The 27,923-nt window shown below is 52.9% G+C and overlaps 1 protein-coding gene across 1 annotated transcript; it reads right to left on the bottom strand.

Annotated features, from left to right (window-relative positions):
• Window positions 1-202: 202 nt before the first annotated feature.
• On the bottom strand, window positions 203-27,320 carry EML2 (EMAP like 2). Its single transcript, XM_056846310.1, has 20 exons — window positions 27,125-27,320; window positions 22,939-23,059; window positions 17,017-17,045; window positions 16,393-16,522; window positions 15,406-15,555; window positions 14,290-14,359; window positions 13,599-13,709; window positions 12,227-12,322; window positions 11,998-12,132; window positions 9,751-9,850; window positions 9,342-9,496; window positions 6,289-6,414; window positions 6,028-6,159; window positions 5,600-5,667; window positions 4,392-4,480; window positions 3,641-3,738; window positions 2,824-2,911; window positions 1,777-1,872; window positions 1,301-1,431; window positions 203-328 (listed from the first exon to the last, which is right to left on the bottom strand). Exons 1-20 carry the CDS (start codon window positions 27,318-27,320, stop codon window positions 203-205), a joined length of 2,247 nt encoding a protein of 748 aa, XP_056702288.1.
• Between the last annotated feature and the right edge of the window lie 603 nt (window positions 27,321-27,923).

Here is a 27,923-nt window from a genome sequence, read left to right as displayed (position 1 = left end):
CTCTTTCCATTCCCCACCTCTCAGCGATTCCAAACAGGGGAGGGTACGTGACCATCTCACTCCCCCTTAAAAGTGTCCAATCTCCCCCCCACCCCCCACCCTTCCTGTGCCACTGCCCCCTCCCTCCCCCTGAAAGGGGACATCCCCATCAGCTGTCCCCACCCCCCATCCCCGACTCCACCCCACCCCCGCCCAAGCATCCCTAGGCCAGGCGCCACTGGAGTACGCTGGTGTCGGTCCCGCCGGTGGAGAAGAGCAGGCTGTCGTCGTGGAGGAAGGCAATGTTGGTCACGTGGCTGCTGTGGCCACTGTAGGTGTGGCTTGGGGCCTGTGGGGAGAGGGAGACGATGGGAGGCCAGGCCAAGGGGGCAAGGCAGGAAGCCCCCCACTCCTCCCCCTATATGGCTTATGACGGGGGTCCCCCCATGTAGTCCCTGTGGGCGCCCACTGAAGTCTTTCACGGCACCAGGAAATGGCTAGGTGGGGCTAGGCCACTGGAGAGCTGACGACCCATGCGGATTGAAATGACGTCATTCCAGCGGCACCTGCCACCACCATTCGGGTTTTATTTTGGTCTCTCACTCCTCTTTTGCAGTGTGTGTGTGTGTGTATGTGCCCACTATACCCCTGGTTCATGACATCTAAATCCAACTCAAGCCAGCATAAATCGGAAGGAGGGGTTTCCCAGGAGGTCCCCCTCCAGACACCGATAGCTTCAGCCAGGGGGACTGTGTCTGGAAAACTGATGGGATCCCCGGAGGGGGGGGGGGTCATGCACAACAGCCTGCCACTTCCCCTTCCAGGCAAGAGAAGCTTCCCCTGTCTTCCCAGGGTGCTGGCAGCTGCAGTTTAGGCTCCGGAGCAGGCAAACATTGCCCAGTGCTCTTCCAGCCCTTCTCTAAGGGAACAACAGGAAAGCAGCCCTGGCAGGGCTGGGCAGACCAAGATGCCAGGGAGCATCTGCTTGGCATGCAGAAGGTCCCAGGTTCAAATACCCGGCATCTCCAGTTAAAGGGAGTAGACAAGTAGGTGATGTGAAAGACCCCTGCCTGAGACCCTGGAGAGCCGCTGCCGGTCTGAGTAGACAATACTGACTTCGATGGATCAAGGGCCTGATTCAGTAGAAGGCAGCTTCATGTGTTCAAGCCCCGGGAGACAGGTGCTGGCTACTGCCAGGACACGTGAGTTCGGCCAGTGTGAAGGGGAGAGGGGGCTTGAGGAGGAGGGGGAGAGGGAAAGGCCCACAGAGACAGCGCAGTCTCTCTTCCGGGACGCAGGCAAGAAGGGGCCGGGGGCTCACCCGAGGCTGGCAGCAGGGGTACGAGAACAAGTGCACTTTGCCAAAGTCGTCGGCAGATGCCAGGAGCTTCCCGTCATGCGAGCGGCACACCGCGTTGATGTCTGTACCGTCTGCGCCCTCCGGCCAGATCCCTGCAAGGGACAGATATCTAGTGACCCACCAGGGCCCAGCGAAATCTCGGCTCCCGGCTTCGGGTTCAGCCTACGGCACCCGCAGTTTGCAGTTACAGGGCGGCATCTCCCCCACTCCTTTCCAGTGCATGAGTCTGAACCACACGGGGATTCTTGTCCATTGGGGTGCAGTAAGAGGCCCCGGCAATGGGATTCCCCTTCCCCTCCAGCTCCTGCCTCTCCAAAAATGAGACTGTGGAACCGCTGTACACTCCCCTCCTCCCGTTCCAGGCAGAAGGGCCCCCTCTTTCCAGCAGAGGGAGCCACTCACCCTGCCCCCCCCCCAGCCCCCCTCACCACACTCACCAAAAACCCCAAAGCCCAACACGCAGGTGGCGGTGGCCCACTCAATGTTGCGCACGGCCTCAGCACTGGTGACTTGCCGGCAAGTGGAGGGGTCCCCTGGGGGAAGGAGAAGACAGGAGAGAACGTGTACAATAGCCCATGCCCCAAGATTTGGGCTGAAGGCTGGAGGGATGAAGGCTAAACATTGAAAAACAGCGGGGGGGGGGGTTGGGGGTAGCTGACTGTGTTAGGCTGCCCTCCCCCACCCAGAACAGAATCCAAAGGGAGAGGAGGGGCTGTGGCTCAGTGGCAGAGCATCAGCTTGGCATGCAGAAGGTCCCAGGTTCAATCCCCGCCATCTCCAGTTGAAAGGACCAGGCAGTAGAAAGACCCCTGCCTGAGACCCTGCCAGTCTGAGTAGGCAATACTGAGCTTGATGGACCAAGGTCTGATGCAGTATAAGGCAGCTTCATGCGTTCATGCCAGGCAGCTGGTTGTTCAAAGAGTGGAACGGCACATGTTGAGTCTGCAGCAGAGAGGCCGGCTGACCAAAACTTTCAAGCAGCAGAGGTGCGGACCAAAGGCAATGGGCAGACTGACCAGGCGCATAACTCTCTTGGCCCGGAAGCCCCGTCTCGCCACACTAAAAGGGCCATGCCCAGGACACTTGGAGGCCCCCTTGATGGGCAGAGAGAGCCTCTTCTGAGATCTGCTTATGCTTGTCCAGTGGGGTTATTATCTCAGGATAACAATGGCAACTTCTGTGTAACAGCAAACTCTGCCTAGTTATGGTACTGTGTCTATACCACCTATGGCATTGGGGTGTGCAACTCAAGTTCCCCCCAACATGCCAGGATCGCCAGCTCTCGTTTTAAACTACAGTCTGAAGCATGGGAGAACAGACGCCAGAGACTGGAGTCTGAGGTTGCTGACTGACTGCGGAAACAGACCCTAAAGGGGAGTGTGTCTTGGAAGAGAGACCCTGCCCTCCTGCCTGCCTCCCATCCTAAAACAGGCCCCACCCAGACAACCCCCCCCCATCCCTCAGACTCCAGGCCTTCTACTCACAGTACAGGATTTCGTAGTCCCCAGAATTGGTAACCAAACAGCTGCTGTCGAAGGCCCAGTCGAGATGAGTGATGAAACTGGAGTGACCCTGGAGCAAAAGAGGAAGAAGATCAACCACTTAGGATCTGGAAGCGAAGCAGCGCTCGTTCCCCCCTGTCAAAAGACACTCCACAACCTTTTAGGCTGTGCTTTGGTTTGGTTTTTATCATTTAAAAAAATCTTCCCACTCATCCCAAACGAGGCCAAGACAGTCAGTCTGTCTGTGATGAGAAGTGCTCATTTCCTGCTGCAAATCAAGCCCCAGAAATTAGTTTAATACAGTGGTTCCCAACCTTTTTTTGACCAGGGACCACTAGGACTTTTTTGTTCAGTGCAGGGACCCCAAGGTTCAAAATAAAAATTCAGAGAATTTGAAAATAAACTTTAAATAGGTGGAGCAGAGCCTCAGCTGCCAATCAAACGGTGGTGCTGGTGGTGGGGAGGGGGAAATGCTCTTCAAAGAATGGGAAAGTTTTGCCAGTGTCGGTCCCAGGGCTTTGCTCGGGGGCCCCACCAAAGAAGGCACTGCCTGCGTTTGCATCTGTTCCTGTACAGCACTGCCCTCTGCTGGCCACTTTCTGTATGACACTGGGGCTCTGCTTTCAAAGGGAGAAAAAACGCCCTCCTGCCCGGCTCAGTGTTGCAGCTAAACAGTGGGCACTCGTGGCTCTAAACAGCGGGCACTCGTGGCTCTAGTCAGGATGGGGGGGGGGGCCTCAGGACTGCACACAAGAGATTCTGCTCAGAAACGTCCTCCGAGAGCAACACAAACACTCACCGAGCACCTGCCAACGCGCCCGTACTTCCTGCCGCCTTCCGACACGGCATAAATGTAGACAAAATTATCGTGGGAACCCAGGGCCAAGTATTTGCCATCTGCAAGGCACAAAGGCAGAGTCAGGCATGGGTGGGGGGGAGGCGCCCGTGGGGAGTAGTGGTTAGGGTGTCAGACTAGGATTCGAGAGGCTCAGGTTCGAATCCGCCCCCTATGCCCTGAGAGCTCACTGAGTGACCTTGGACCAGCCACACACTCTCGGCCTAGCCTACCTCGCAAGGTTGTTGCGAGAATAAAATGGAGGAGAGGAGAACCATGTAAGCTGCTTCCAAGTCCCCTTTTGGGGAGAAGAGCAGGATATGAATGAGATACAAAAGAAGGAAATAAACATGGGCAGGGGCCTCGGAGCAGGGGCCCGGGGGCAGCAGTAGCTTCTCAGAGTTGTACCAAGCTGCTTCTGGCCTTCAGTGCCGCCTTGCCAGGAGGAGATAGGCCCGAGATCTCTCCCGTGAGATTTCCTAACAGGGGCGCCATCAGTAATATCAGCTCACCAGTTCTGATATATTTCAGACCCAGCGCTCCTCCTCCACGTCAAAGACCCTTATAAGAACACCACCACCAGAATCACCACCCAGATGCTTGGGGCAGACATCCCTGGAGTTCCAAATCAGGGCCTCGATCCTGCCAAGTCCTGCCCGTAAGCCCCCCGTCCCGCCTGTTCGGGGCCACCTCTCCAAGCCTTGCCCCCTCCTACCTGGGGAGAAGCTGACAACGGAGATCTGCTCCGCTCCGTCGGTGTGGATGGTCACCAAGTCTCGGGTCTCTGTGTCCAGCACCAGCCACCTGGGAGGAGAGCGACATGGGGGGTGGGGTGGGGAACATGTGGGAGAGGGCTGGGATGACCCACTTGAACGGGGCAGGGTGGAAATAGGGAAGGCTGAGGCAGAGAAGAAGAGCATGGTTTCGACCCCTGCCTTTCCAGGGCCCCTCTCTGGCCCTGCCCTTTTGTGCCGGGGAGCGACGCTGCAAAAGGGGGGGGAGGTAATATTTTGGGAAGGGCAATATGTAATTGGACCATCTGTGTGTGTGTGGGACCCCTCCCAGGAGAAGAAGAAGAAGAGTTGGTTTTTATACGCCGACTTTCTCTACCACTTAAGGCAGAATCAAACCTACAGTCACCTTCCCTCCCCCTCCCCACAACAGACACCCTGGGAGGTGCGTGAGGCTGAGAGAGTGTGACTTGCCCAAGGTCACCCAGCTGGATTCATGTGGAGGAGTGGGGGAATCGAACCCGGTTCTCCAGATCAGACTCCACCGCTTCAAACCACCGCTTTTAACCACTACACCATGCTGGAGGGGGGGAGAATAACCACCTCTATTGGATGGATGGCAGGAAAAGATGATGACGACAGCTATAGGGTAGGGGTCCCCAAAGGGGCGCCTGCCAAGTGTTTCCAGAAGGTGGGCAGAGTCAAGTACCGCTCTTGCCCACAGCGTAGCTTATGAGTGGCCCTCAGAGATCTGATTGGCTGGGCAGATATTTAAAAACCTTGCTTTGGCACCAGCTGCAGCAGCAGTGCAACCATCTTCACAGGGTGACCTTTTGTGGTTTCCACCTCCCGTGGTGGCCATTCAGTGGCTGCGCCCACTCCACTGTGTCCAAATCACAGTGGAGTCCGCAGGCTCAAAAAGGTTGGGGACCCCAAAGACAGCCCTACGAACGAGGCCTGGGTCACACGTGGATCCCCCCATGGATATTTGGCCAGGCTATGTATTCAACAACCGCCCCAAGGAGTTTGGCTTTTGTTGGGGAGGGGGGCATTCTGCTCTCCTCACCCCCTCAGCTGGGCCCACACAGGACAACGGCCCACGAGAAAGCCCCACAGACGGCTCTCCGCACTTCTTCCCTCCTCTACAGAGCGACCATCCATAATGTCTGTGGTTCTTAAAGTGCCAACTTACCGGCCAGTCACCGTGCCCACCACCAGCACCGAGCCAGTGGGGTGGAAGCCAGCCGAGCGTGCCGCATCCTGAAGGAAGAGGAAAACAGATGTGAAAAGTATAGCTCCTGACCCGCAAGCCAGGGGATGCTGCCACAAAGCTGGGATGCAAGAAATGTGTCAGTCCCCGACTCACACCACGTTCTTTCTCCCACCCATAAGGGGAGGGGCTGCGGCTCAATGGTAGAGTATCTGCTTGGCATGCAGAAGGTCCCAGGTTCAATCCCCGGCATCTCCAGTTAAAGGGACTAGGCAAGTAGGTGATGTGAAAGACCTCTGCCCGAGACCCTGGAGAGCCGCTGCCGGTCTGAGTAGACAATACGGACTTTGATGGACCCCAGGGGGGTCTGGTTCAGTAGAAGGCAACTTCCTGTGTCCCCTCTGGCTCACCTCAATGCCCTTGCTCCACAGGGGCTGGTGAGTGGCCACGCTCCACAGGTGAACCTGCTTGTCTTGCCCACACGTCACGAACTGGTCCACGGCAGGGTGGGTGGCCAGACCCCACAGCTCCTCCGTATGTCCCTGGCAAAAAGGAGACAGACAGGGGGGCCCTCAGGCATTTGACCCGGCCGGCAGGACCCCATTCGACTCCAGGCGTCCCGTCCCCAGCCCAGAGGTGCATCGCTGCAATCATTCCCACAGCCCAGTTACCTGCACCAGCAGGGAAAAGCCGGTCGCCAAGGATCCCTGAAGCACTGAGTTCCGGGTGGTGCCCACGAAGAGGGAGTCGCCCTTTCCTTCGGCAATGGTACGCACTGGGCCAAAGCCCTCGGGAACCTGCAGGGGGAGACGGACAGAGCAGCTCAGGGGTCAGCCACCCGGTATGGGCACACAGTTCGAAGTTGTGGTTTGCATCAGAAGAATGCATGAAGAAAAACAAACAAACAACAAACCATATTTGGCTATCCAAAAAGCAGTAAATTAGATAAGAACATCAGATGAGCCCGGCTGGATCAGACCAGTGAGGCTCCATCTAGTCCAGCATCCCAATCTCACACAATGGCCAACCAGTTCCTCTGGAGGTTCAACAAGCAGAACATAGAGGCTGAGGACTTCCCCTGACAATGCCTCCAGAACCTAGGATTCACAGGTTGACTGCCTCTGAATGTGGAGGTTCCCTCCAGTCACCATAGCTAGTAGCCACTGACGGACCTTTCCTCCAGGAATCTGTCTAATCCTCTTTTAAAGCCGCCTCCACCGGTGGCCATCACTACATCCTCTGGCAGCCAGTTCCACATTTTAATCGTTCCTGCTCTTTTAAGATTTAAAGTTGCAAAGCTAGAAAGCCCAGGTCATTAGTATGAAAAAGACACACTGCTGGATCCCACACATTTACTTAGAAAGTATGTCCAATTGAATTCAATGGGGGCTTACTCTCAAGTAAGCACACCTGAGGTTGAGTCTTGACACTAGGGTTAAACGTTAGGAAAAAGTCCTCATTGAATGAAAGCATTTGTGTTTCAGAAAGACATAAGCACACCTGCAAAGATTAAACAAGTCCAGAGAAGATGACTCTTTCAGCGGGCACATCCGACTCACGTGCCCTCCCTGTGGTTTCTTGCCAGTTACCAGGTGCAACGGGATGCCTTCAGGCACCATTTGGGGGCCTCCTGGGGGCCTCTGGCCAGCCCCCACCACAAGATGGGAAAGCTGGACTCCAGAGACCACCATCTTTACTGGTAGTTCCAGCCTGCTGTTCATCCCAAACTGGTTCCACAGGCAGCTCACAGCCATCAAAATCCCCCCCAATGCAAACGGAAATTAAAATACAACACAAATGTTCTCGGGGGAGAGAAGCCTGTGGCTCAGTGGTCGAGCATCTGCTTGGCATGCAGAAGATCCCGAGTTCAGTCCCCAGCATCTCCAGTTAGAGGGACTAGGCAAGTAGGTGATGTGAAAGACCTCTGCCTGAGACCCTGGAGAGCTGTTGCTGGTCTGAGTAGACAATACTGACTTTGATGGACCTGGAAGAAGCCAGGTCCATGGCTCAATGGTATCTGTGGGACTGCCTCTCCTGGTTTGTGCCCCAGAGGACCGTACGATCATCTAATACTAACTTGTTGGTAGTCCCCAGCCCAAAGAGTGTCTGGCTGACCGTTTCTGTCCTGGCCCCTGCCTGGTGGAATAGCCTCTCCAATGAGACCAGGGCCCTGCGGGACCTTAAGAAGTTCTGAATGGCCTGCTAGACACAGCTATTCCACCAGGCCTACGGTTGAGGCCAGCTACGGTATCTTTTTATCAATGCTGGCCTCCCTACCCTACCCTGCTCACCCTATGCCATCGTATGGGGTTTTGTTCTCCTATAAGCCCTGCTGCAGCCATAAGTTAGAACTAAGGGTGCCATCGGACACACGTTGTCCTTCATTTATTGATTATATAGGGCTAGTTTTAATTGTTGTTTTAAAATGTTTTTATTCTGTTTTACTACATGCTACATTGTTATGTGAGCTGCTCTGAGCCCGGCTTCTGCTGGGGAGGGTGGGGTAGAAATCTGATTAAATAAATAAATAAATAAATAAATAAATAGAGCATCTGCTTGGCAAGCAGGAGGTCCCAGATTCAATACCTGCCACCTCCAGATAAAAGGACCAGGCAGTAGGTGATGCAAAAGGCTGTTGCCTGAAACCTTGTGCAACGAGCAAGGCTTCTGCCCGTAACTTCAGAGAACAGCTGAGAATAAGTCAAGGCTTTGCTCTTGGCTGGCATCCACAGTCTCACAATCCTCCCCGTTTTATTAAATTAGAAAAGGCTGCCACCTTCTCCAACTTTTTTGATAATACAATATTATCTCTCAGGACATAGGTCTTTTGTATTTCTGTTCAGGTAACCAGCAAATGATTTGACACCTGTGTGAATCTTTCTATCTTTTATTAAAAAAGGGAAAGGCTTGTTTCATTAAAAAGGGAAGTATAAAATAGAATACTAAAATTATTGAACTTATACAGAACGCAATTAAGCAGGCAAGTATATTAAATTTTCCTAACATTATTTTAATGCATATTAAAACTAGTAGTCTGTTAGAATAAATCATAACTCAGTCTCTTATTCATTGCTCTTAAGGTATACCAAATAAGCCAGAAGGATCCTAATACCTTACCAAGCAAGGGTCCTTCAATCTCTTATCAGCTGAGCTTCAGTCCAAGGAAATTTGATTTGATCCTCAGACTCATGCATAGTTATAGAGAAAACCTATCTATCTGATCAATCTCTGAAGTCACTTATCACAATCATGTGACTATTGCTAAGTGCCTGGTTGGCTATTGTAATAAGCAAGTCAGCATAAACACATCTGTTTACTTTATCACATGATAAATATATTTCTGAAATAGCTAGACAGAAGATCATAAGCTTTCTCATCGAAATAACTGTTCAAAACTTTCCCAGAACTTCCCCGGATTACATCAGCTAAACACTAAAACTGCAAGCAAAGGATGGCATAGCTGCAGGTGTCTCCTTATACTGGGGATGAGATCACTGCTACTGCGACACCTGGAGAGGGCTGCTGCCTGTCTGAGAAGACAACACTAATCTTGATGGTTCGATGGCCTGATTCAGTATAAGGTAGCTGTGTGTGTGTGTGTGTGTATGTGAGTGAGAGAGAGAGAGAGAGAGAGAGAGAGAGAGAGAGAGAGAGAGAGAGAGAGAGAGAGAGAGAGAGAGAGAGAGAGAGAGAGAGAGAGAGCACCATCCCTTTCACCCATTACCTCATTCTCCTGCAACTTCTGGTAGTCCCGTCCCCAAAGCACCACCCTCCGGTCCCTGCCACCTCCCGTGACGATGGTTCCATTCCGCAGCACGCACAAGCCAAAGATGCCACCTTCATGGGCGCCGGGCACAGAGTGGCAAATCCGATTCCCCCCTGCCAGGCAAAGGACACCGCTGTTAAACAGAACGAGCATCTCAGTCTCTGCGCGGGCTTCGTTTCTCTCTGGAAGAATTTCTCTCCCATGCTAGACGCCAATAAAGGGCACAAGAGCGCCTGGCCGTTTGATGCAGGCATCAACATGTGACACGACCGTGAATAAAGGGGAAAGAACATGCTGATTAATTGGGTCGATGCGCATTACTGATCCGGCCCTAATGCAACAAGTGCAGGTGAGCAGAAAGCCTAACCTTTCCCCCAGATGTACAGGTTCCCCCCAGAATCGCCGGTCACCGTGTCTCCGTTCTCTGTGAAAGCCACGCACAGGACGTACTTGGGCTTCTCGTGTTTCTGTGGAGAAATGCAGGGGGGAGGAGGAGAGGAGGGAAGAAGTGAGCCCCCAAACCAGGAATTAAGCCCTCCCCCGCTCCCCAAGCAACCCAGCGCTCTGGCTCAATGGGGGCTGGGCCAGGAAGGCAAGGGTATCCCAACTGGGTAGCAAACACAGGCAAGAAATCAGAGTCAGCCCCTTTAGTAAACATGACAGAACCGGTCCTCCCAGGCTATGTAAGCAACTGAGTTTTGGAAAGCAGGGAGAGGAGAAAACACCCGCCTCTCTGACAGACGCACCATACTGTCAGTGGCAAAGATTAAAATCGCAACTGCCTGGAGCTGCAGTCTCTCACGTGGCAGGCCAGCGGAGCTAGCAAGAGGATCTCTCTGGCTAAGCATCATATTGCACCGAGGGGCAAACATGCTGAAGAGCTTCATATTCTCAGCTGCTGCTTTGCAAAATACTTCTGAATTTGAGCACATGAAGCTGCCTTCTGCTGCATCAGACCCTCAGTCCATCAAGGTCAGTACCGTCTACTCAGACTGGCAGCAGCTCTCCAGGGTCTCAGGCAGACAGAGGCCTTTCACATAACCTACTGCCTGGTCGTTTTCACTGGAGATGCCAGGGATTAAGAACCTAAGAAAAGCCCTGCTGGATCAGACCAAGGTCCATCAAGTCCAGCAGTCTGTTCACACAGAGGCCAACCAGGTGCCTCTAGGAAGCACACAAACAAGACGAATGCGGCAGCATTTGTCCTGCCTGTGTTCCCAAGCACCTAATACAATAGGCATGCTCCTCTGATCCTGGAGAGAATAGGTATGTGCCATGACTAGTATCCATTTTGACTAGTAGTCTACTCCCCTCTTAAAGCCTTCCAAGTTGGCAGCCATCACTACATCCTGGGGCAGGGAGTTCCACAATTTAACTATGGGTTGTGTGAAGAAATACTTCCTCGTATCTGTTTTGAATCTCTCACCCTCCATCTTCAGCAGATGACATCGCAGACTGAACCCGGGACCTTCTGCATGCTAAGCAAAGGCTCTGCCACTGAGCCACAGTCTCACAATTTTCCTCTTGCCAGTTCCCGCACCAGTTTTTTGAGGCAGCAGAGAACACCATTTATTACTTCCATTTAACTCCATCTGGGAGACTGAGGCTTGGTCAAAAATTATGCTGCGAGCCTGCAGGTACCGCAGCAAAGCAGCAGCTCCGAGCACGCACAGAAGGCCTCAGGGTCCATTTTGTGGACTCTGTACCCCTTTGAACTCTCAAAGACCAGAGGTAAGATTTGCAGAATTAGCCAATTCCCTTCCCCTTGCTTTTGATTAAAATCAGAGGGAGGGTGCAGTGTCTCACTGCGGGGTCTGGATGATTTGGGGGTGGGGGGCTGACCTGCCACCAGACCCATTTGAGAAAACAAAATAAGAGTGAAAGCCCACTTTCAGGGAGAGGCTGAGGCTCAGTGGCAGAACCTCTGCTCGGCATGCAGAAGGTTCAGCCTCGACTTTGCATGCAGAAGGTCCCAGGTTCAATCCCCAGCATCTCCAGTTAAAGGGATCAGGCAACAGGTGATGTGAAAGACCCTTCGCTACCTGAGACCCCCCTGGACAGCCGCTGCTGGTCTGAGTAGACAATACTGGCCTAGATAAACCAAGGGTCTAATTCAGTAGAAGCTTCATGTGTACAGAGGGAACTTTGGGGTGTGTGGCTCAGTGGTAGAAACTCTACCTGGCAGGCAAAAGGTCCCAGGCTCAATACCCAGCATCTCCAGTTATATGGACCAGGCAATAGGAGATGAGAAAGATATCAGCCTGAGACCCTGGAGAGCTGCTGCCAGTCTGAGCAGACAATACTGACCTTGATGGACCAAGGGTCTGAATCAGTTTAAGGCAGCTTCCTGTGAGTTCACAGGTGAGCTTCAAACTGGAGTTGCCCAAGAGCACACTGTGAGCTTTGGGGTGGGTGAGGGTGGGATTTGAACTCAAGCCTTCAAATGCACTGTGCTTCACTGCTGCCCACATGACTGGCAAGGGAAAGGGTCTGTGCAACATTTCTCAACCCAACCCATCAGCAAAGTTGTGCAAGAGCAGAAGGCAGCTTGCAATGGCCCCGGGGGGAGGGGGTCAAAGAACCACCCAGCCCACCCACTGTGCCCCCCACTCACCTCAAAAATGCCCTGCCTCTTGCTCAGACTTCCTCCTTCCAGCGTCCAAAAGTGGATGTGGGACTTCCCGCAAGTGATCAGCAGCGTGGGCTCCGTCGGGTGGAAGGTGGCAGCCAGCACAGACTCATTGGAGCACTGCCGGAGGAGGAGGAGGAGGAGAGGGCATCAGATTGTGGCAGACGGAGCTGGGGTGTGTGTGTGGTGCGAAGGGAGGGGTGGGGCGGCTCACCTTAACATCGGCCAGCTTCTGCTCCTTCTGCCAGTCCCAGATGGACAAGACGTGGTCGTTGGAATCATCGACCGCGCACAGAAGGCCTCCTCCATTCTGGGGAGAGAAAGGGGGCACGGGCAGATGCCTAAAACTGCTGTTGGATTTGTCATGAAAGAATTACAGCCATTTTCTGCACCCGATCCACCCAACCACTCCCAGATCTTTGAAGGTCTTGTGATGAAGACTCCAATGTGAAATTTCACTTTCATTTTGAAGAGATAAGGAGGTTTCCAGCCCTCTTGGCAACAGAGGATCTCTCGCACTGTTCCTCTCTCGCCACACCCTTCTGTTATCACTTGCTTTAGGACTTCTTGAAAGATCTCCCGTATGGAGGAAGGAATAAACCAATTTTGTAAAAAAAAACCTTACAGATGCATCCTTGACTGCAGAATGCAGAGCTCTTAGTGGCAAAATTTGGATTTTTTAAAAGAGGGATGGTAGAATACAAAAAGGCCTGGATCTCGGGCTCTGCCAATCATGCCATCTCTTACCCCGTGCCCCAGATTCTTTAGATGATCTCTTGCCCATGTAGCCTTTCCCTCTCTGTAAGGCTCTGATTCTGACTATGCCAGAAGAGGAACCTTTGGTGGGAGCCCGTTGAGGGCAGCACAACAAAACCGGGGAGGGGGAGAAACAACCTAGAAGCTTTCAGGAGACAATTATTTGTTCTATGTGTGTAGAGGAACACAAAATAAGTTTCTTAATCTCTCCCCTATTCCCCACCAAACCCAAAGCAGTTATCAGCTACAACAATCGTTGGAGATTGCAGCTTTCATATTCTCCCTGAGGAAGCTCTAATTGCTCAAAGCAAACTGGGATTCACACAGGGGGGGGGACGACACAAGAGGCGGTTCATTCCCGTCTCATTTTCTAACCCTGGACTTGCTTGTCACCTCCTGAACAGGAACAGACCAGGCGCCAGACTTAGGCTGTTACCGAACTAGGTATTCCTAGCAATGTATTAAGAGTTTGAAAATGTTATAAAAAATACTGTTCGCACTTTCTATGTATTCCCATCGATGTTATTAAGAGTTTGAAACTGTTATAAAAAATACTGTTCGCACTTTGTTTGGCCCCTTTAGCTGTGAAGACGTCTTCCAACCATTTTTTAGCTGTGGCATCCAAAAACCCTTTTAAAGCGATGTTTTTTATAACATTTCCAAACTCTTGATATATCGCTGGGAATACCTAGTGCGGTAACAGCCTTAGCCCCCAGAGAGGCAAACAGCATATTGCAAACGTCTCCTAAAATCTTCTTTTGATGCAAGAAGGGAAGTGGAGTGGGGGGCAGAGGGGTTTAGGGACAAAAGAGGGAGAGGGTCTTGCTCACAGATTTGGAGAATCCCACACAGCTGATGGCTCGGTCAAAGGGCCCCGGCCCCAGGACGTGAAGCGTGTTCAGGCTCACAGAATCCCAGACTCGAACGTGGGGAGGCAGTGGCTAGGGAGAGAAAAGGAAGTAGCTTCTTCTCACAATACACAGTTACAGTGTGGAATTCACTGCCCCGGGACAGGTTTTTCCCTACAAGCTTAAAGGGCTTTAAAAAAAATTAATAAATGTCACGGAAAAAGAACTAGATCTGAGTCCGGTAGCAACATTTGCAGGGTATGAACTTTTGAGAGCCAGAGGGAGCTCTGACTCTGAAAAGCTCATACCCCTCCCCCCCAAATCTTGCTGGTCTTGAAGGTGTTTCTGGACTCACATCAAGCTGCTCTATAGCAGACCAACATGGCTCTGCTGTGAAACTGTCTTCATGGACGATGAGGTCTCTCAACAGCTATTATCCACCAAAGGCAAAAAGGAACTTCCTTGCTTAGGGACAGTCTACCTGAATACCAGAGGCAACAGGGGTCCGGGGGGGGGGGGGACCTTCACATGAGCATTTGAAGGAATTTGGCAGCCCCCCTTTCAGAAACTGAATGCTGGACTACACAGCCCTTTGGTTTCAGTGGAAGGGATCTCTTTCCACGCCAACCCCACCTCGTAGCTGAGGCTCTTTGCTTTGCACCGGGACCCCTACCTTTCCGTCTTTAGAAGTCCCGGCCACCTGTCCAGTTGCTATGGTTACCATATCAGGATGCACAGCCAGGCTAGGGGAGACAGAAAAGAGCTCAGTCACACAGACTGATGCCCCCCCCCCGCCTCCAGCCAACCACAAGCTCATTTGTTTCCCAGAATTTATTTCAGATTCTAATATGCGCAGACCACTTTGCAAAACACTCTGCCACTTCCCTTTGCCTGTGGGAGAAAGAGAACATCGATCTTTCTGTTCTGCATATGCACAGTGGATGCACCGGGGGGGGGGGCAATCTGGTCAACCAGGAGGCTGTTGCAAGGTGCCCCTTTGGACGCTTCGCATCTGACTCTCCCTGCGTCCATCCAACAGGTAGGTTGGTCATACCCACACCCATATGGACCCCAGTATTTGCAAAGACCTCAAGGAGGGGCACATCTTCTGCGGGCTGATTTGCGGGGGGGGGGGGAAGATTAGCGCCTTCCCTGTTGTGATCCCCCACCCCACCCCAGAAATGCCTCCCCTATTTTGCAGTTACAGTTAAACCTTCTTTTTCAAGTCAGTGTCCTGGCTACGACCTGGAATTTTCACACTCAGCTTTGGAGATCCACTCTAGGATGCTTTCAAAAAAAAATAAATCTCATGGCCTTTAACTCCGTTTTAAGCTGACTGCCTTCGATAGAGTCTTCTGGAAAGGCTAGCTATCATATTATAAAAGCAAACCCGTAACGCAGATTCAGGTGTCAGCGCATAAAAACCTCTGGGGAGAATGGCTGCCTTGCAGGGGGAGAATGCTCTGATCCCACTCTTGAGCCGGAGAAGACAACTCTCTCCAGGCGTCTGGGAACAAGATCTATCTACCCTGCATCACTGCTATCCACATAGGAAACCCACTTCTTATATGGCACACAATTTGGAGAGGGGAACTCAGTTTTCCTAGAGAGGGTGGAATGCCCCCACCTAAAAGCCATATCCTGCTATTGCTATTCAAGCTAAATTCCCATTATTGTGTGTGTGGGTGTGGGTGTGGGGAGGTCACGCCTCTGCAAACTGCCAGCCCTTTTTTCCGGCTCATCTGCAGCAGCCTGTGTGTGTCATAATGTCTTCACTGTCACCTCTTACCACTTGATGTCGTCCGTGTGGCCCAGGTAGTGACGCTGGCGCTGTTCTTCCACGTTGTACAGGACGGCCACAGCGGCCACAAAGTACACAATCTCCCCTGTGGGGAGCAGGAAAAGGTTGGCCCGGCAGTCGCGGCCCCGATACCCATAGCTGGACGGTGCAACGTTGGGTCAAGGGGAAAAATAGGATCAGCAATAGGGTTGTCAGGTCCCTCTTCACCACCTGGGGGAGGTTTTTGGGGCGGAGCCTGAGGAGGGTGGGGTTTGGGGAGGGACTTCAGTGCCATAGAGCCCAATTGTCAAAGCGGCCATTTTTCTCCAGGGGAACTGATCTCTGGAGAACAGTTGTAATAGCAGGAGATCTCCAGCTAGTACATGGAGGTTGGCAACCCTAATCAGCAAAGAAAGTCCTGGTACAAATTCTGGGGCCAAGGAAGAGTGAAGGGAGGGTAGGCCAGGATTCTCCAACCTTTTTGAGCCTGTGGGCACCTTTGGAGTTCTGATAAAGGGTGGTGGGCGCAACCACACAATGGCTGCCGGAGGAGGTGGAGCCAGAAGCAGCTTAGGCAACCACAAAGCGTCAGGGAATGAGGTCATGCATACTTCTAATAGCAAGTCTTTCAATATCTCTGGCAGAAGCTCTATTTAATAGGATGCCTTTAAATCTGCACAGCCAATCAGAAGCCCCGCTGGGCACAAGCTGTACCTGGCCCTGCCCACCTTCTAAAAAAACATGGCGGGCAGAAGGAAAGGTGTTGGTGGGCACCAAGTTGGGAACCCCTGGTTTAGGCTGAGTGGGCCCAGGAGCTCAGGGCGTGGGATGGGAGTGAACTCACTGTGCCCAAGGCCCCGGGCAGCTTTTGCCAGTCAGAGGGGACAGCAGTGAGTGAGGTGGGCCCAGGTCTGGTATCAAGCTGCTTCGTCTGCTCCCCCGTCACCCCCAGCTCCCTCCCTGCTCTCTTGGAGCCATGCACGTGGGGCAGGATACACCCAGTCCAGCTTTAGCTTCTTATGGGGCAGGTCCAGCTTGGCATCGAGGCTGTAGGTGGCAACGACGGCGTTGGGAACAAACATCGGGATGGGCCGGCCCCGTAAGAACATCTTCACGTAACCATCGTCTGCGTGGAAACCAAGGAGAGAAAGGGGGGGGGAGAAGAGAGAGACCATGAGAGAAGAGATTCTCGCAAGCAATCTTCCAAGCTCCGAGGGCTACAGAGGGAGCCTGTCGCCACTCTGTGGGACTCCGGACTCCCTCCGAAACTCACGGATCACACCCCTCTCCTTCTTCCCAACCCTCTTATCCCCCTAAAGGAGGCCTGCATATGATCGGGTCTCCTGTGGCCAGTACAGTAGTCGAACAGGTGACCAAGCAGGGAACCTCTGCAAAGTCTACTTGGGCCACCTGAAAAGCTAGCAAGAGGTTTTCCATGACTGTTCCTCTCCCCGGCGCCAGCTCAACCCTCACTGCCCCAGTTCAAGTACGTGAGCACTCACTCCCACACAGACTCCCTCCACTCAAAAGGTGTGTCCAGTTCCCATCCTTTGGCTCTTTCCTTGAATCTTGTTCCCTGCCCCAGCCCAAAAAACAGATGGGCTGTTGCCCCCCACTCACCAGCATTGAAGGACGCTTCCTTAGGTTTGCTGTGAGGGGGAGAGAGAGAGAGAGAGAGATATGAAAGTCACAAGGGAAGGGAAAGGGGGGGAGAGAACAGGATGCCCTCCCCACTGCACTCAGCTCCACCCCCACCCCCCAGGGTCAGTTGCTCTCTAGGGCTGTGCTCCTCCCAGTAACACCTTCTCAGTGGGAAGAACAACTAACAAATATCAGTCAGTCTGTAACATCAAAATAGCTCAGCAATGCATGGAAACCAGTCCTCTGCCCGCCACAAATCCTTGCAGGAAAAAACTCATCTTAGAGGCAGTAAATGCTACTTTGCAGATGTTGTATGTTAGTGCGTATTAGTTTAGGTCCCGTCCCCAGACCCGCTGCAGGAACAAGCATGTCTCTCACACTTGCCCTGGCGAACAAACGGAGCCAGAAGGAAATTTGAGAAAGGGAAGCTGTGCCATGGCATACTTGGCAGAGGAAACAATATTCAACTGCCGTCAAATTAGTTTTGATTTACTCTAACGTATATATAATTACCCCAATAATTGACTGACCAGATGACAATGCCGGCATGCCAAGCCTAAGTGATGGGGAATCCTTTGCAGCGGAGTTATGTCCCAGATCCCGTTTGCGTGTTCAGAGATACTGCGGGGGGGGGGGGGGCTGGCTCTACAACCTTTGAGTCCTTGGGATCAGCCAGGTGAAAACAGCATCCCAAAGGAATACATGGGGAGGGGCTGTGGCTCAGTGGTAGAGCATCTGCTTGGCATGTAGATGGTCCCAGGTTCAATCCCTGGCAACTCCAGTTAAGAGGAACTAGGCAAGTAGGTGATGTGAAAGACCCCTGCCTGACACCCTGGAGAGCCGGTCTGAGCAGGTCTGAGCAGACAATACTGACTTCGATGGACTGAGGTTCTGATTCAGTATAAGGCAGCTTCATGCGCTCGTGCAAGTGCTGCTGAAGAGAAGGGAACGGCTGGCCCGGGGGCCAAGGGTCCCCTGTGTTCAGCACCCCCTTCCCCACAGAGGGCCAGCCAGAAGCCAGTAGAGTTCTGGCCCATGAGGGCAAAGGCCCTGGCATTGCGGACAAGGGCTGAACCGTGTCCCCCACCCCAGCGGCATCCCACGCTTCTCTGATTATTTATTAGCTGCTTTCCTTCCTTAGGGAGCTCAAGGCGGCTTGTAACATAAATAAAAGACATAAAATAGAGCCCGTAAAAATATCTAGAACCCAAATTTAAGACCATAGTTGAGGACCGCTTGAACCAAGCGCGGTCCTCCATCGCTGCCTTCAGCTGCCTCCTCCAGATGGAAAGGGCGGGGGCCAGGCGCACCGCCTGGGGAGGGTGGAAACTCTATTATTCAATACCTCTTACAAGGCTAGTTGTGGGCACCGAAACTGAAGGTGCCTTCTCGGACGGCCCAGGCGCTCTTCTGCCGCCGCCGGAAACGGGCTCCTCTTGAACGGGAGCCGCCAGACTCCCAGGGATGGAAAGTCTGGGCAGCCAAGGGGTTAACACTGGGGCGGGGTGGGGGGAGCAGCTTCCCAGCCCAAGGCTTTTATCTTCTTCCTGCACCCAAAGTTGCTCTTGGCAACTGCAGGCGCTCTGGCGGGCCCAGGAGACCTCCGGCCCTGTTTATGCCAGAGCCTGGCTGCCATCTTCCCTCCACCAACCCGGCAGCCCTCCAGAATGGCAACTGGCACCTGCAACTTCTGGCAGAGCCATCTTGCCAGAAAAGTTTTCCTGCATAGACTCCCCCCCCCTAAAAAAAAAACCCACTGTGGGTTTCTGCCCTCTTCCCTGGCCCTGAACTCCTGCCCGGCTGGCACAGAGAACAGGTGCTGGGTGGGGCAAGGATCCACGCGACCCCCCCCCCAAAAAACGGGCTGCCCAGGACCGCCCCTTCTCTGCCACCCCAGCGGGCAACCGGCTCCTGACCCACCTACTGCTGTGAACACGCTCCACAGCCCCCCTCCTTCTGTCCCAACGTGACCCCCAACCAAACTTTGCCCGCAGCCCCAGTGTGCCATGTGCCCACTCCACAACCCCCCCACCAGCGCCTGGAGGGGCAGAGTTCCGATCCAGATCTAGCAGCAGATCCGGAGGAGGGGGCGCGCACACTAAGGGCGGGGGGCGATTCTGTCCCACCAGCTCTGCGGTGCCAGTGGCTGCGGCCGCTCTGCGCTGAAAGCACTCTGCGCGCGCTCAGAGGCGCCCTGGCTCTGCAGCAGCCCCGGCGGGGCAAAGAGGCGGCGGGGCGGCTGCTGCTCCCCTTACCTGGGGCTGCTGCTCCCCGAAGCCTTCCTCATGGCGGAGGCGCACAACTGGCTCTCCTGCCGCTGCGGGCGCGGCGGGACTCTGCCGAGCGGCGGCGGGAGGCTTCCCGCCCGGGCCCCGCCCTCCGGCCAGCCGCCTCCCCGGGGGGGGGGGCGGGGCGGGAGGGAGGCCCCGGGGGGCCGAAGCGGGAAGCCTCCCGCCCCCTCCTCTTTAACCCTGGCCGTGCCGGAGAGCGGCAGGAGCGCGCCCGGACGAGTCTCCGCGTTGGCCCCCTGCCCGCGCCCGACCTCCCTTCCGAAGGCAGGCCGGGCGCCTGGCCAGACTGGCACCGGGGGCCGAGAACTTTTGGGATGTGATCTACAATGAATCGAGACGGATTCTGCAACAGAATATCCCTCCAACGCCGGAAATGAGGTTATTAAGTATTATACCGGAAACCATGGGGTGAAAACGCCTGGCCGCTTTATCCTCCTTTAATCCCTGTTTTAGCCAGGATCGAGCGCACATTAGGCGGAACGCATGGGTTCGATCCTGGCTGGAACAGGGATGAAAGGAGGGTAAAGCGACCGTGCGTTTTCGCCCCATATTAACCCCGAGATCTTTTTTGATCTATGCCGCTACAGCTGCAAGACTGGTTTATGCAGCAAAGTGGAAACTTTCAGATACCGGATAAGACGGACTGGATAAATAAAATGTTGGGACGAGCAGAAATGGCTAAACTGACGGCATTAGCAAGTCAAAAGGAGAATACAGAATTTGTGGGAGAATGGGAGGCGCGGACCATATCTTGTCCAAATGAATTTAAATTGGGAAGGGTTGAAGGTTATGTTTTGCTCTAATTCAATTGATTAAGGTAGAAATGCCATTAAGATACATGATTGAGATTTTAAGAATGGTTCCGATTTATATATGAAGTAATGTATTGAATTAAATTGAATGCAAAGGTGACAACTCAGAAAGATAGAGGAGAGAGGGGAAGTCAACGTCAGTATATGAATTAATTAGTTATATAGAATAGAGAAATATTGTTTATATCATATAATCTTAATGAATGATGGCAACTACTGTAATATAAAAAACAATAAAAAATGTTATATATATATAAAAAGAGTGGCACCGTGGGGCCCGCTCGCTCGCGCGCTCTGCGGAAGCTGCGCTGCAAGCGGGGGGGCGCTGCGGCGCCGAACGCGCGTCTCGGGTTCACACGTACCCTTCGCGCTTGCCGCCGCAGGAGCTGCCGGAGGAGGAGGAGGAGGAGGGGTGCGCGGGGCTCCGCTGGTCCTTGACGCTTGAGCGCTTGAGCGCGGCCGGCCGCTCCGGGGAGGCGCAGCTGCGCCCGCTGCGGGAGAGAGAGGCTGAACCGGGGATGGGGCTGCTCCGCAGGGAGGGTTTTCCCGAAGGCCTCGGGCCGCAGCGCAAAGCAGAGCCCGCCAAGGCGGGTGCCAACAGCCGGCGGGAGCAAAGCGGGAGAATCGCCCTGGGCGCAGTGGAAGCGGGGGGGGGGGATGTCGGCCTGCTTTCCTGCCTTCCTGCCTGCCTGCCTTTTGGCTTCCTTCCATTCTTCTGGGTAAACCTGGCCCAATCAGGCTCTTTTAGCCTAACCTACCTCACAGGGTTGTTGTGTGGGGATAGAATGGAGGAGAATAACGTCAGCCGCCTCGGGTCCCCATTGGGGAGAAAGGGGGAGTATAAATGGAGAAGGCCAGGAAGCCCAAGCCTTCCCATGCCAGGCAGCTGCCGGCTTAGCTGCAGGGGCACTGCCTGGGCAGAGCAGGCGAGTCCGGGCAGCTTTAGCAAGCCAGCCAAAGGGCACGCCTCACAAAAAGGCAGTTGTGCTTTTCCAGGGGCCCACCCAACTGGGGAGGGGAACGGGCCCCTTCCTCAGCACAAGGTGGTGCCTTCAATCAGAAATCGGCGAGAGCAACAAGTCCCCACCACTCCCTCTCTCTCCTTAGGGCCCCCCTCCTCTGCCAAGACCACTGTGGTTTCCCCTCTATTCCCATGACTTCATGAGCAGGACTTTCCAAAAGTAGATTATGCCCCCCTACACCTCTACTGCCAGTCCAGGTAGGAAAGCCACATCACCACAGCAAGCAGGAGGGATTCAGCAAGGAGCAAAAGATGCAGGGTGCCCGTGAAAAGCCATGCTGCAATTCCAGGGGAGGGAAGATGACAACACATGCCGTCTGATCCACACCCCCCCCCAAACATACACCCAAATTGCACCATGTTTGGTGAAAAAGAGCAATTGTGGGAGCATAAAGGACTAAAAACAAGGCTATTTGCTATGGTTGCTTGGAATGGAACCTCCATGCTGGGGGCAGTCTACCTCTGAATATTACTGGCAGAGGGACAAGCTATAGGGGAGGGCTGTCGCCTTCACAGCCTGCGTTTGGGCTTCTGGAGGCACCTGGCCAGCTGCTCTTAGGAACAGGATGCGGAACAGGACAGGAGGAGTTGGCTCTTCATCAGGTGGTGATGCAAAGTCATTCTTAAAACTGGCATGTTAATTTTGTTTTCGGGTTTTGCTGTTGTTCACACCATGGATCAACAGTAGCAACTGAAAGTGATTCCCCCCCTTCTCTAAATACGTCTTTACAAGGGGGGGGGAAGCTGCCGTCTACCCGCCTCCCCAACTAAATGACAATACAGGAATTTAGACTGAGATGAACAGGTACAACTATGTATACAGTTAACATTTGTTTGCAAATGACTGTTTATCCCATAGCCTCCCTTGAGAACCAATCTGCAGGGAGGGAGACAGAGAGAAGGAAACTAATCAACCGGTTTCTAAGATACAGAAGGTTTTGACAAGAAGCCAGGCTGATTTGTGGAGCAGATTCTGGCTTTTTGATCTCCGAATTCTGTGTTTATGCCTTGTCTAATCTCTCCCGAGCTGTGAAATCTCTTCAAAATGTGAAAGGGAGGGAATTTTCCTGGCCCCACAACATCTAGTGTAGAGCCGTGGTTACGTTTCAGGTTTAAATCCATGTTCAGCCATGGATCTGAGAAGTCCTGGCTAGTCACTCTCTCTCGGCCTAACCTACTTTGCAGGGTTGTTGTGGTGGGGGGAGACGGGGGACTCCTTGGAGAAAGGGCAAAATGGAAGAAAAAGCCTATAAATAAACAATATTCAAATGGGAAAAGACTGGCAAGGGGAAACCCTCCAGCAGAATGTTCTAGCTGAAATTTCAGTGCAAAAAAGAAAAGAGTTGTGAGCAGATCACGAGTTCAAATCCTGATTTTGCCATGAAGAGCACCTAGGATTGTTTTCCCTGTTCCTCAGAACCAAACTCCAAAGTCTGGAATTTCTGATTCAGAACTGGAAACGTGGTGACATTCGGCATTTGACGAAAAGTCTCATCTTCTCTCTCTCTCTCTCTCTGTCTCTTTTAAAATACATTCCCCACCTTTTTGATCCAAACAGGCTTATGACTGGGTAACCAAAAACAAATGAGTAATTAATGTCAAAGTCAGCAGCCAACTGAGACAAAATTCAGAGAGATTAAACAGCTCAGGAGAGATCCCTCCCCCACATCGCTTTCAGTGCAGATAAAATGAGGACGGTGATTTAGTAATAATTTCCGCGGCACCAGCAGGCCTGAGGCCTGCGAGAACAAAGCCCTTGCGGGAATGGGCAGATCACCTTTTCCCAGGAAGCAGCTCTCTCTTGGGGGACGACGGGGACGTGGAGTAGCCTCGTCTCTGGGGCCCGATCCCATTGCTCAAGCTGGGCCTGGAGGGCAGCCCCCTCAGCAACTGGTAGACTGCAGCGGAGAGGAAAAGACAGGGGTTTGCTTTCCGTTCCAGACAGCTCCTCCCAAAGGGCCCTCTTTCGGTCTCAGCATTTTCTCACACCTGCCCCTGGGCAGAAAACGCTGCCTGTTTCGGGGGAAGTTAAGAGAGTTAGAGGTTGGTTTATGATAAGCATTTACCTGCATTTCACTGACAAAGAGGGGGATTCTTCAACTGCAGGAAGATGACCTGGAAAGAGACTGTGTTTGTGGGGTTTCTTGCCCCTCTACGCAGTTTGGCTTCTATTGGCTCTTTCACCAGCGGATCTTTTAAAGTAATCTAGTGAATAGGATCACTACCACGTTCTCCACTTTAAGGGGCCTGGGCGTGGAGATGGAGGAGACGCATTCGATCGCCTGCTGGGTTTTAGGTTTCCGCTGGCAGGCTGCCGTTCCCGCTTCTTCCCAGAAGGCTGAAAGTGCCAGCTCCCATACCAGTTCCACCCAGCACCCCCTATTGAAGCCTGCCTGGCGTTCTGCACAGGATGCCTGGAAGAGGACTCTTACGAGCAGGGCTTGCAAACATTTCTCGAGCAGGGCTTGCAAACATTTCTCTCCCCTGCACCCCCTGCACTGTTGTTGTTTTTAATTAAAAATCCAGCCTGGAGGAATTCCAGGGATTGTGTGAACAGTTACACTGTGCTTTACGTTCTTTTGGTTAGTTCTGAAGTAAGGTATTCCATGGCGTGTGCGCTTATGACTCGCCCGAATTAGTTCCTGAAGCCAGTTAACAAGAAAACAAAGGGGGGGGGGGAACCCTACAAAAACAAATATCAAGAATTCCAACAAAGAGTAAAAGTCAGCAGACATGTGGCAAGATAATAAAATCCGGGTCCCATACAATATACTAAATTAAAATATCTTAAAACCCAGCCTTAGATTGATATGGATAATTTAAAATCCAGCCAAGAAATGCAGACAGAAGTCAACGAACACACATTTTGACCTGCATCAAAACCTAAAAAATAATGAGTGGCAAGTGCATCCTTGTGATCTACACAGCTGAGGCGCCCCAGCTAAGAAGTCCCTGTCCCTGCCTGATTTTGGAATTCTGTAAAGTGGGAGGTTACTGGTTCAAATCTCGCCTCTGCCAGAAATTTAACAGGTGGCTTTAGGCAAGCTTCTCTCTCCCAGTCCTGAGATTTCATAGGGATTACAAGACCAGCTGACTTCACGGGGCTGTTGCAAGGATTAGACCCAGATTGTGTATGGAAAGTGCTTGAACTGCTGAAAGTCTGAGCCAAGTGGTCAACATTATTGTGAGGTATTATTTTGCCTTTCGGGGAGATGCTTGGAGGCCTTTTTCAAATGTGTCTCTGTGTACAGGCTGGTATCCTCGGTGTAAGGACAAGGCTGTGAGGAATCCACCCGAGTGCCCTGTTGGCATCCCCGACCCACTGGAGGATTTGCTCCTCAATGTTTAGGCTGGGGAGGGGCACTAAAACACAGCTCCTGAATCATTCCCATTTTACACAGGGGCAGTCTTAGCCAATGGGAAACATGGACAACTGCCCCCACACTTGGGAGGTCCCCAACTGTGCATAGCCCTGTCCCACCCTGAAGGGGAGGCAGAGAAGAAGAAGAGTAGGGTCTTGTTGCCACTTGCCCCTGCCCCAACTTGGGGTCAGGCTTCTAGCGGCACTGGTGGCTCCCACCCACCACCCACCATGGGGTGAACACCACCCTTTGCATGGCCCTGGCAGGGGAGTCAGAACTAGGGTGGCAGTGACTCCAGGACTCCACTCTGGACTTTGGCCCAGGGCCCCAGAATTACTAAAACCACCCGGATTTTGCATGTAGCTCTTCTAAGGTAGCCAGCTCTTCAAATCAAAAATTCAGGGGGAGAGACCCTCTGGGTCTAGGAACGGAGCCCGGCACAAACAGTCTGTTCACTAAAGTTGTACATCCTTAGAAAATAAAAACAACAGAGCGGGGTAGAAATTGGCCCAGCTTCACTGCTTCTCTGGCCGCTTGCCCAGAAGCAAGGCCTTTTCTGCCTTTGGTCAATTGGCCACTCCAAACCTTTCGGGGGGGGGCAAGCTCTGGAAGGCAGGCAGGAGCTGAAAGGCCCCGCCTGGCTGGAAGCCACAGGCCTGGTCGGCCACCGTTCTCCCAGGGGAACGTCCAGGAGGCAAGTGGTCAAGAGGGTTCAGAGGCGTTTGGAAAGAGAGAGTGGGGAAGAGGGGATTTCCTTGGAGACAAAGGATTCTCTCAGAGAAGGACAACATTGTCTTTTATCTGAAGGAGGGCTAGTTATATCACTTGCATGACTTTTATGCTGTCAAATGGGAATTAAGTATTGAAAGGAAAGATGGTACATTTCCCAGATTTAGTTAATTAATATGCTGGGGGAAAATGTGTTCTTATAGAATGTGTGATACCTTGTGTCGTACTAAATGCTGGTTGGTTTGTTTTTACTGTATTTACAGTAAAAGAAGAGGAAGAGTTGGTTTTTATATGCCAACTTTCTCTAGCACTTAAGGGAGAATCAAACTGGCTTACAATTACTTTCCCTTCCCCTCCCCACAACAGACACCCTGCGAGGTAGGTGGGGCTGAGAGAGTGTGACTAGCCCAAGGTCACCCAGCCGGCTTTATGGGGAGGAGCAGGGAAACAAATCAAGTTCACCAGATTAGTGTCTGCCACTCATGTGGAGGAGTGGGGAATCAAACCCCGTTCTCCAGATCAGAGTCCACCACTCCAAACCACCAGTCTTAACCGCTGCACCACGCTGGATGTGCCCCAGCTAAGAAGTCCCTGTCCCTGCCTGACAGCTAAACAGACGGGGAGACCACTCAGAGGTCTTGATGCCTTGGGAGGGATCGTGCTGCTCCATGGGGAGGGTTCCCTGTTGCTCTCTCACTGCTGGTGTGAATGCATAGAGTCACCGTGGCAACAGAGCATCCACAGAGTGTGTGTGTGTGGGGGGCTGCTCCCTGGTATCCCTTCATGCCTGCCCTTTCCTCCCCCCTGCCACTGGTATGCTGTTTGCCAGCTTAAAAAAAGGGGAAAAAAATGATGGTAGGTATGCCCTGACCTGGATAGCCCAGACTAGCCTGATCTCATCAGATCTGGGAAGCTAAGCAGGATCGGCCCTGGTTAGTACTTGGAAGGGAGACCTACCAAGGAAGTCCAGGGTTGCTATGCAGAGGCAGCCAGTGGCAAACCACCTCTGTTTGTCTGTTGCCCAGACAAGGGTGGCCCAGGCTAGCATTATCTGGTCAGATCTGAGCTGCTAAGCAGGGCTGGCACTGGTTAATATTTGGATGGGAGACGTCCAGGGTCACTACGCAGAGGCAGGCAACGGCAAACTTCCTCTGAATGTCCCTTGCCTTGAAAACCTGGGGTCACCATAAGTTGCCCGTGACTTGATGGTACTTCCTGCCATATTGCTATACCCTTACGTGTGTGTAAAGTGCCCTCAAGTCACAGCTGACCTATGGTGACCCCTGGTGGTGTTTTCAAGACACGTGGTTAAGCAGAGGTGGTTTGCCATTGCCTGCCTCGGCAGAGTCTTTCTTGGTGGTCTCCCTTCCAACTACCGACTCTGCTTAGCTTCCAAGATCTGACGAGATCGGGCTGTACCGTGGCTGCCTTCCCTCCAGCAATGCACCTAACTACCATTTTTAAAAAATTTCCTGGGGAAAAGCATGCCAATGGTATGTGTGTGTTTGAGGGAGTGGGGGTGGGAATTTCCCTGAATGTGGATGTTGAGGTTGCAAATCCGCACCTTCCTGTCCACATAGTGGCAAACCCCCTTTGAGCATGAGCAGGTTTTGGAAAAGATATAGCTGAGCAAGGAAACACCTGGAAGGTAGATGAATATATGACGATGTCTTGCAGAAGCAATACACGCCACCTCCCCCCCCCAACCCCCCCCAACCCTGCTGCACTTTGGAGGGAAATGCAGAGAAGAACCTCCGGGTGACATCAAAGACTGCTGAGTTCAATTAAAAATCCAGACCCCAAGCAGGCTTGGCTCCCGGGGTGGGGGGCTTTCAAGCTCTAGCCTCAGCTGTCTCTCCCCCCCCCCAATACCTTTGTTGGGTCCTCTCTTCTGCAGGCTGAACCCATTCTCCTCGCAGGTGCTCAGGCGCCGGAGGACGTCCGCCAGGGCCGCCTTCAGCACCTGGATCTCGTCTTCTTGCAGCTGGAGCCGCTGTTCCAGGTAGGAGATGCGGTCGTCCACCTCCATCCCGCTGGTGCCAGAGAGGTTATCATCTGGGGGAAGCATGGTCGAGGCAGGGGTAGGGAGTGGGGGGTAGGGGAGGGATAGAAAAATATTTGGATCACTTTCTGTGGCATCAGCTAGAGCCTTGTTCATAATGCGACAATCCAGTGAGGTAGGCTCGGTTAAGAAACAGCGATTACTATTAACCGAAGGCTCTCCAGTGTCAGTGCAAGCTGATACAAGCAGTGCTACTGAATCACCATCCTGTTTCCTTGGTTGGCTCCAATTGTTAATCTGTAAGCTCCTCAGGTCAGGGACCTGTTTGTCTTGTGCTTTGTCCAGAGCTACACACACGGCTCTGCATTGGGAGCCGGAGCAGCAGAGAGGCTGAGCTGGGAGATCCCAGGTGCAGATCTTGCCTCTGCCAGAAGTTCCCTGGGTGGCCTTTGGAGGAAGAGAAGACTGCCCTGCCTGTCAGGGCTGTTGTATGGGCTCCGGGAAGAAGAAGAGTTGGTTTTTATATGCTGATTTTCTCTACCACTTAAGGAAGAATCAAACTGGCTTACAATCTCCTTCCCTTCCCCTCCCCACAACAGACACCCTGTGAGGTAGGTGGGGCTGAGAGAACAGTGACTAGCCCAAGGCCACCCAGCTGGCTTTGTGTGT

Source organism: Euleptes europaea, chromosome 3, assembly GCF_029931775.1.
Source record: "Euleptes europaea isolate rEulEur1 chromosome 3, rEulEur1.hap1, whole genome shotgun sequence".
In the NCBI taxonomy this organism is placed as follows: Eukaryota; Metazoa; Chordata; class Lepidosauria; order Squamata; family Sphaerodactylidae; genus Euleptes; species Euleptes europaea.
This window is presented reverse-complemented; position numbering and strand designations above follow the sequence as displayed.

Excerpts from the sequence above, each read along its gene's own strand:
- EML2 (XM_056846310.1), bottom strand. The coding sequence starts at position 27,320 with ATGCTTCCCCCAGATGATAACCTCTCTGGCACCAGCGGGATGGAGGTG. Across the intron at positions 14,360-15,405 it reads CACACGGACGACATCAAGTG|CCTGGCTGTGCATCCTGATA; the intron begins GTAAGAGGTGAC and ends TGTCTCCCCTAG. Across the intron at positions 2,912-3,640 it reads GGCGCGTTGGCAGGTGCTCG|GGTCACTCCAGTTTCATCAC; the intron begins GTGAGTGTTTGT and ends CTTTTGCTCCAG.